Here is a 7,493-nt window from a genome sequence, read left to right as displayed (position 1 = left end):
GTAGACAACATTCTCCCCTCTCGTTGCTATGCATCACCATGATCTTGCGTGTGCGTAGGAATTTTTTTGAAATTACTACGTTCCCCAACAGAAATCACGCAACAAAGAATAACCGATCAACACACTCATCACGACATAATGGGCATTTAACATTTCCCTCCCAGACCCTCTTGGCTAGGTTACCTCTAGTGAGAGCATTATTTCCAAGAATAATAGTGTTGAGAGGGGTGGGAAGATGGTGGTAGAACTTGGGAGGTAGGGGTTACAAGATTTTCAAGATCAACAAGTCATAGTTGGGAGAGGGAGAAGAGGATAAATGTGAAGGTTTGACACATGTATAATGAGTGCTAACTTCAGTTATAAAATTTTCTAGACAACACTACAAGATCATGGAACGAACAACTAGACTTCTTACATGTAAAGAATATCCAAAATGTAACTCGGAAAGTTGTATACACAATTTCAAGAAACCGATTCACCATAGTTAAAATTATAGTTAATCAAGGACGACTCCAAGTGTAGTTGATGAGAATTTTACACGTCAATGATATTTATTCTACAAAAGGTATCCAAAGTGTAATAGGTGCCAAGTTTTACAGAGAATTACCAACAAGTGCAACGGATGTATCCATGGGAAGTCCAATATGTACTCCATAAAAGTTCTCTAAACTAGGCGCATGCTCTAAGAACAAACTATTTTCTCCTGCTCCTTCGGGTTCACAAATATAAGATGTTTTGGATATATCAATATGAACTACGTACAAACTGAAATAAGAAACAAACTAACTAAATCGTGTCTATACACATCTGATTCACAAAAAAGTTAGAACATCGTATATTTGTGAACTGGGGGAGTTTAATATAATGTAACCGGCAGTAATCTTCTTTGTCACGTTACCAGCAAGCGTCATAGCATATGCTTGATTGGCCCCATGGTATTCTGTCGATCACGCCGGCGGCTAGACGCTGGCGTCGGATGTTAAGCAAGCGATGTGAATGGTTTAACACCAACAATGCATCAGCATCTTATCTCTTGTGGCCAGCCATGTTTTCTGTCACCATGTGTTATATAAGACATGTGTTACCGCTGTATTATGGATGAGCACAAGCACCCTAGTAAACGCTTATCTCGTGTTTGACTAATGGCGGCAGATTCGTTTCTTCTGCCCCTCTGAACCTGTTGCTCTCGCAAATCACCCATTTTCCAAGGCAAGGATCATCCAACTTGGTCCATGACAACGAACATTGATGCGGCCTGGATGGAGATGCTGCGCTACTATATTATCTCGATATATGTTTTCCGGTTAATCTTTTCGTAAAATTACTACTGTTTCTGACGAGGCCACTTGGGGTTGGAATATTTGGGCGAGAAAACTGGATAAGATCGAGAGCGGGTTATTGTCAAAAAAGAAGATCGGGAGCGGGCTGGACCAATTAGGAACAGGGGCCTATGGAGACAGCCCATGTGAGGGTGTGGGGGCAGAGAGTCGTCTCCACGAAGAAGATGAAGAGATAGCTTCGGCTGCAACAGTTGATTTTGTTCGAGTGCAAAAGAAAACACGTGAGTCCGTGCTGGATGGCAGGTGGGGCAGTGGATCTCAACGAACAGTAGAGTTTGTTACTACTGTTTCCTCACGCCAAGGGCATGATCGGGGGTGCTTTAGAAGCTTTTCCCTCATTGTCCATGCATGTGTGTGAGAGCACTTGGTGATGATTAACTATCCTAGAGTAAAGTCTGAAATAAACCCTGACTTTGTAGAGGCTGACATAAATGAACCCTCACCTCCAAATCTTTGAAGTTGATACCCTAACTTCTCTGATCCCGGTCTTTTCAAACCCTAGACACGTTTGGCGCACTGGGAAAAGAGATGATCCCAGCCTGGTTCATCAACTACCCTCGCTGGCAGTATGGGTCCACAAATCAGATTCATCTTTCTTCTCTTATTTTCTTCTACCTCTATCCTGCACACGGCTCGACTACGGGAAGCACGGCCACGCGCGGGTCAGCCGTCCGATGACATGCGCGACCAGTGGGGCCGAGGCACGCCGTGGCCGCTGGTAGGTAGCCGGGCCTTGCGCGGCGGTGACGACGTACTGACACAGCTCGACCACACGGGGTGGTGGCGGCGGCGTCAAATTGATGACCGCTTATAGCGGCGGCGCGCAGGCAAGTCTGGCAGCGGCGGGCCGCGCGTAGCTGTGAGCAACTACAGGAAGTAGATGGCGTCGGGCACGAAGCCGAAGCACGGCCCGTGGCTGCCAGCGAGCCGATGCAAACGGCGGCGTGGTTAGAGAGCAACGTGGCGGCCATAGCGGGATGGACGCATGGATGCGTACGTGCATGCAGCGTGCGTTTGTGCAAACATACGCGAGTCCAGTTAGTCCAAAAAACATACGTGAGTGCAGCCTGCAAGACGTCGGCTTGGCACGCCAAGGCTTGATTGGCGTCCACGACAGCCGCCTCCAGCTCGTCCGGAACGGCGTCGACGGCCGAGCCAACCCGTCCGGCACACTCATCAGGTCGGATGCATGAGTCCGCCTTCAGCGCAGTCTTGAGCTTGGTGAGAAGATTTTCATTGCCATCGCTCATGTCCTTGCCCACGGTTGCCATAGGGTCGGGCACCGCTGCCGCTCACCTCCGTTTTGCACCCAATTAGTTTTTTAAAACTTTACACCTAATTAGTTGGTGAGCGAACTGGTGGGGAGATGCATATGATAGGTGGGCCCATGTAGTAAGTCACTGTAGAAATCAATCCCGACTGAGATCAGACCGTTTCAATTACACCAAACAAGAATTTACACATGCATGGTCGGGATTAATCGGATCATTTGAAGGTGAGGCTTCATTTGCGTCGGCCTCTACAACCTCAGGGTTTATTTCAGACTTCACTCATTATCCTGCGTTCAACTTTCAGAATATGCATGTAAGAGTTTCAAGATTTCTGTGATCAGAGATTTGGATAGTTGACTTGTCGAAGTCAATAGCCGGGGGTGATGAACGAAAACGATTCGAGTGGCGCCTAGCCTCGATGTACTACGGCTACCAGTATGTACGTAGGAAGAAATCAACACACGAGATTTGTCCCGTCCATGCATTTCTCAGCGGAATTGAAACGTCAAACGCAACGTGGACGTGGACGTGGAGTATCTATCGAGACGAGCAGTAGCGAGATCTAGTACAACCAGAAAACTCTGCTGCTGGCGGGTCTGCTCTAACCGATTCCAACTGTTTGCGCGGCGGTCCGGCTGTGCCGGCCGTCATCATGGCCCGGTAAAAACGCGTGCGGGCGGGCGGCGATGTGCGTTGCACCGGCCGGCCGGTTTATGCCGTTCACCAGCCACTAGGGGCCAGGCCACCGTGACGCCACGTTACGTTGGACTGTTAGGCTTGCCTAAGCGGAACGATCACGAGAGCTTAGCTGCTTACCTTTCTTCTCATTTCATTATAAATAAAGTAGAGGGTTCCGGTAGGCGGTCGTCATGATCGGCAGTTAATCCTAATTCTGGACCAGCTTCATGTCACGCTAGACTAATTATTACTACTACCTCTGACAATGTTATCCTCCTGAAGCAAGCTCTCCCTGCTTTTAGTTGCGACATGCCAACGTGCTTCTAGAAGGCGAGGCAGTGGAGTGCTTCAACGTCTTCCAACAGGAAAAGTACTCACTGGTGACTGGAGTGCTTCAGCGGAATAGACGGCTGGATCTTGAATCTCATGCATGTGGCGTGAGCCTGCTTGCACGATTTTCCCGCAGAAAAGAGGAGCTTTCCTAGGCGATGCACATGCCCTGCCTTTGAAATTTATGCTGCAAGCTAGCTGAGTACCGGTCGCTGTGAGTTATGCAGAGGCAGCTATCGATCAACGGCGAAGGAACGGCGGCGGCACAACTCCGGGCCGCCGCTGTGGTCATCGTGGACATGCAGAGTCTGCTTGCATTCCCCTCCAAGAAAAGCATCCCCGTCCGTCACCGGCGCTGAGTCTGTAGCTGACCGGAGGAGCCCGCCTCCGTCAGCCGGCCGGGGACGGGTTCAACAGCAACGGCCGTGGCGCGCGGCTGCGGGAGGGGTCGGAGAAGTTGACGGGACGTGGCGGGCAGGAACGGCCCACACCCGCCACCCATGCGCGACGGACGCACAGTACGTGACATCGGAGGGGCTGGAAAAGTCCTGCTTGGCATCCGCATCCCGGGATAAGAAAGCCACGTTGGCCGGCTGGCTGAGCCGTGGGCGGGCGCCGTGGGAAGACGTTAACAGGTGATGGGGATTGGATCACTAAAATACTCACATAATTTGCAAAAATAAATAATAAATCACATGATGTCACCTCAAAAGGAAAAAGGTACTCACGTGTCACATGGTGCTGATCCTAGCTCAATTCACTTCTCCATTTTTTCCCCTTTAGGTTCGTGACACAGATGATCGGGTCACTTTTATTGAGTGACTAAGTTTTTTTTAAGATTCAAAGTACCCCCTCCGTTCATAAATATAAGTTTTTTTTGAAGATTCAAAGTACCCCCTTAGTTCCTTATGTGCAAAGCCCCATGATTATATACGGAGCAAAAATGAGTGAATCTACACTTTAAATTACGTCTATATACATTTGTATATAGTTCATATTAAAAATCTTTAAAAAGGCTTATATTTAAAAACAAATGAAGTACATGGTATTTTATGTAGACTAGTAATAATGTACATGCAATGCACGTTTATATTAGATAGGATATTAGTTGCACGTTATATTAGGTAAGATATATCTGTTGCATGTTGATATTTGGTAAGATATTAATTACTTTTTTGTGGGAATGGTAAGATATTAATTACATGGCAGATTTCAAGGGATATCGTTGAGTCAAAACGTGTTTATAATCAATGGTAGTGGTGGGTAATTAAAGCGTTAAACGTGTTTGGTGCTCAACATTGAAGCGATTTGAACCGCTAGATAACATGATTTGACGGTGGAGATGGTTTGGATTTGCCCATTTGGGTCTTTTTATATTGGTATAAATAAAGACAAAATCTGGAATAAGGTAACAAGTTTTTTAACCTAAAAGAGGAGAATTGTTTTGTGTCAATTTTTATTTTATTTTTCATTAAGGACACGTGTGGAGTCATGTCGTGTGTGTCAATTAATAGAAAGATCCTTCTGAACCAAAAACCTTGGGGCGCATTTGGTTCACATATCTGTTTTAGGGCATTTTGCATACTTGTCCCAGTTAGGTCTAGTCAGGCAAATGCAGGCTAAAAACCAATATCTGCATGTATTTTGATTACCTGCATTAGGCTTTCTGCATGAGGAGATCAACTAGTCACCATGTTGTTTGGTTGCCTACGTCGTTGTTGTTAAACAAACAACACATTGTTTGGTTGCAAACGGCTAAAGATGTGATCATCACTTCTCACTAGTGATGACCTTACACACACACTGAACATTATTTTGTCCTATCTAGGAAACAAATGGCAGTTTATCCTAGCTACTAGCAAATGACAGTATAAATTATTAAGAGCCAACATGACTGAATAGTGCAAAGTTCAATGATGCTAACTAGGTGAAAGTTCATCCTCTTCCTTTGCCTCTTCTTCTGTTGTTGCTATTTTGCTTCCTCTTTCTTCTTCTTGTGCTTCAGATCCTTATATGACCTCTGTTATCCCACATCGCCTGAGCCCACTCCAACATCTTGTTTTTCCACGCTTCGTTGTCGAACGTATCCACACCATGGCCAGAGCTGATCACCTCGTCAGGAGTCACATCTTCCTCCTCCGGCACAAATTCACCAACTCCCCATTGCAGGATCCAATTGTGAATGATGCAACATGCAAGAACAAGCTTCACCTGGGTAGGGTAAGGGTGGAATGGCTTCTGATCCAGGATCTTAAACCTGTTCTTCAGAGCTCCAAGGACCCTCTCAACAGTCACTCTGAGGCTGGAGTGTGTGAGATTGAACATTTCCTGAGGAGTCCTAGGATAGTTCCTACCGGCAAACGCATTCAGATGGTACCTAGTTTTCTTGAAGGGTGGAAGAACACATGTCCGACATGCATATCAAGCATCTCTAAGGTAGAACTTGCCATCGGGGATGTTGACGCCATCATGATGACTCATGATGTCACTGAGAATGTTAGCATCATGTGCTGATCCTTCCCAGTCAACCAACACATATGTGAATTTCAGATCAAAGTCAACAGCAACCAGCATATTCTATCTTGTGTAGTGCTTTCTCCCTCTATATGCCGCAGTTTGTGACCTCGACACTCTGGTTGTGACATGAGTACCATCTATTAATTGCTCCAATGCAATCTTGGAATGGCATTACAATATGTTGTTAGTCTACAGAAGAACAATAACAACATATCAAGGCATGAACTACATATTGTAGGTGCTCACCTTAAAGTATGGATACCATCTTGGGCTAGTGCGAATCTTGGTAGGAGTCCGGCTGGTTGGTGACCTGATCATCTCTCCTTTGAGCTCCCCAACAACATACAACACTTGCTTGAAGTACATGGAGATGGTCTCCATTGATCTCCTAAAGGTGTTGTGTACAACCCTGAACCTCTGGTTATGACCAACAACATGGAGGAACATGGCCACTTGCTCTTCCAAGGTGGTGTGGATGCTATCTTGTAGCAGCCCCCTGCTCCCGAACGTCTGCATAAGCCTGGCGCAAGGTGCTCTTTTCATTCGAAGCATCCACGGAGCCTCTGTGCCGTTGCAGTTGCAGATGTAGTTCAGATTCGTTATCCTCTCTTGATCCCGGATTAACATCGGACCATACCGGATGCGAGGTTCCTCATTCAGACGAACAACTCTCTTATGGACCAACATGATCTATACCTGAACCACAGCTATCAGCTATGCTGCCTGAACTAGAAGCTTCGTCCGTTCATTCACAACCTAAGCGACATCCATGATGTGGTCAGCGATGGCGTTATCGACCCTAAACGGTCCTATCGGATGACCTAACACATAACAGAGGAGGGGGAGGGGGGGTATCTTACAAGCTTCGAGGTCGGGGGAGACATGGTGAAGACGAGAATGGCTGGACGGAGTCGAAGAAGAAAGGGAGAAGCAACTACTAATGCTGGGGAGTGCTACTACCGCCACTTGCTGCTGCAGGGAGTGTCGCAGCCGCAGATTTGAGTCGGCGCCGCCGTCGCAGCCACAGATCTGAGTCGCTGCGGCCGCCGGTGACAACAACAGAGGAGGGCTTGTCCTACAGCTAGGCATGAGCGAGTAAATGATGTGATGAGGGTATATTTCATGCCATCCCGCCTCGGCCAATTTTCCCTCCTGCAATCTCCGGCCGCATCCCCCATGAACCACGCCCTACGTCGTGTCTATGTTTTCCGCCCGACTCAGCCTGGCTCGCTGGAAATGGCCGATTCGAGCGTTCCCAGCGAGCCAGGCTCCGGGGTGCTTTAAGTTCCGTGCCGATGCGAGCCACGCCGACCTGCAGGCAACCAAACGACCCATTTCATCTCGCCTGGCCCTGGTT

General features: G+C 47.4%; 1 protein-coding gene across 1 annotated transcript; it reads right to left on the bottom strand.

Moving 5' to 3' along the window:
• Nucleotides 1-5,620: 5,620 nt before the first annotated feature.
• Nucleotides 5,621-6,763, bottom strand: LOC147974833 (uncharacterized). The gene is made up of 2 exons (XM_087520163.1): nucleotides 6,447-6,763; nucleotides 5,621-5,969 (listed from the first exon to the last, which is right to left on the bottom strand). Exons 1-2 carry the CDS (start codon nucleotides 6,761-6,763, stop codon nucleotides 5,621-5,623), a joined length of 666 nt encoding a protein of 221 aa, XP_087376289.1.
• Nucleotides 6,764-7,493: the final 730 nt, after the last annotated feature.

Source organism: Triticum urartu, chromosome 4A (assembly GCF_056163025.1).
Source record: "Triticum urartu cultivar PI428250 chromosome 4A, HENAU_Tu73, whole genome shotgun sequence".
Lineage (NCBI taxonomy): Eukaryota > Viridiplantae > Streptophyta > Magnoliopsida > Poales > Poaceae > Triticum > Triticum urartu.
This window is presented reverse-complemented; position numbering and strand designations above follow the sequence as displayed.